General features: G+C 36.9%; 1 protein-coding gene across 2 annotated transcripts in view; it reads left to right on the plus strand.

Moving 5' to 3' along the window:
- PTPN4 (protein tyrosine phosphatase, non-receptor type 4) overlaps nt 1-1,224 on the plus strand; it is a 128,058-nt gene that overhangs the window by 96,214 nt on the left and 30,620 nt on the right. For both annotated transcript variants that reach the window (XM_025209352.1, XM_025209353.1), the window contains 2 exons: nt 659-749; nt 872-933. In XM_025209352.1, the coding sequence (XP_025065137.1) occupies nt 659-749; nt 872-933 (153 nt within the window). The remainder of the gene's footprint in view (nt 1-658; nt 750-871; nt 934-1,224) is intronic.

Genomic DNA, 1,224 nt, shown 5'->3' on the forward strand with positions numbered 1-1,224 from the left:
AACTCCCTGGTGCATGTTCATGTAACGGCAGGATGGGATCTGATCCTCAGTTACAACAGTCACGCCTTCTGCCATGCCACATTTGCATGGCAGGAGACATGATTTTGAGACTGGGAATCAGTTCCTCAGTTCCCAATAGCAATGGTGCTAGTGGGTTCCCCCTGCACTAACAAGTTGAAAGCAGGATGCCCACATGAAGGGCTAAATGTAACATTCCCAGGTAAGCCTAAGAGACAGAGATTAATTACAATACTCTTAATAAATATTAGACAAGGTTTGTGGCAGGATCTAGGGGGAACAGCAATGGCGTAGCCAGTGCATCTCTACATAGTATGCAACTTCTGGCCCAGAACACTGTGTGAAGATGTGGTCGGGTATTTCCTCTAGTTGCACAGTGCCATTGGATATTGACCTTTAATTGCTTTTAACACCTCCTTGCAGCTTGGGATTCCATTTCTTAGTCTTTATGAGCAAATTTACTAAATGTGTAGGTGTTTGACTGACCTGTGAAAAGTCAGGAAGTATTATGATTGTGAGTAGAAATAGTGTGTGAAGTATGGTAATCTGCTTCTGTCAGTTGCGTGTTTGACAAGTGCCTACATGTTAATAAGTCTTTTTCTGCCTGTTTTTATTTAATCAATTTTATTCTTTTTTTTAGCAATTATATAGAAAAAAACCTGGAATGACAATGTCTTGTGCCAAATTACCTCAAAACATTTCCAAAAATAGATACAGAGACATTTCGCCTTGTGAGTATTTGTGCATGTGCGTGCATGCATGTGCACATATGTATGCACATATTTGTTTTTTAAATTTAAATATTTTGTTGTAATTACTAGATAAATAACATTAAATTTAAAATTATTTTCAGATGATGCTACACGGGTCATTTTAAAAAGTCATGAAGATTACATCAATGCAAATTATATAAATGTGAGTAGATTTATGGACAAGAGCATTTGACTTGTATTGATTTTTGGGGTTTCTTTATGGAAAGCTTAAAAAACAAGATAATTAACCCTTTCTTAAATGTAACCTGGGCTGGAATGGCTGGGAAGTGCTTTCATCAGATGGCTAAAACGTTAATAGGTTTGTTTATAAAAAGTGGTTAATTGGTTCCTATTTCCTCTTGGTGAAATTGAGAGACTTTATATACAGCAATAAGGGTTTGAATTTTAGTTCAGAGGGAGTTATTGTTGAGGGAAAAGTAGCCCTCTAGGGAAA

The sequence above is a fragment of the Alligator sinensis genome, unplaced genomic scaffold (genome assembly GCF_000455745.1).
Source record: "Alligator sinensis unplaced genomic scaffold, ASM45574v1 scaffold1133_1, whole genome shotgun sequence".
NCBI lineage: Eukaryota > Metazoa > Chordata > Crocodylia > Alligatoridae > Alligator > Alligator sinensis.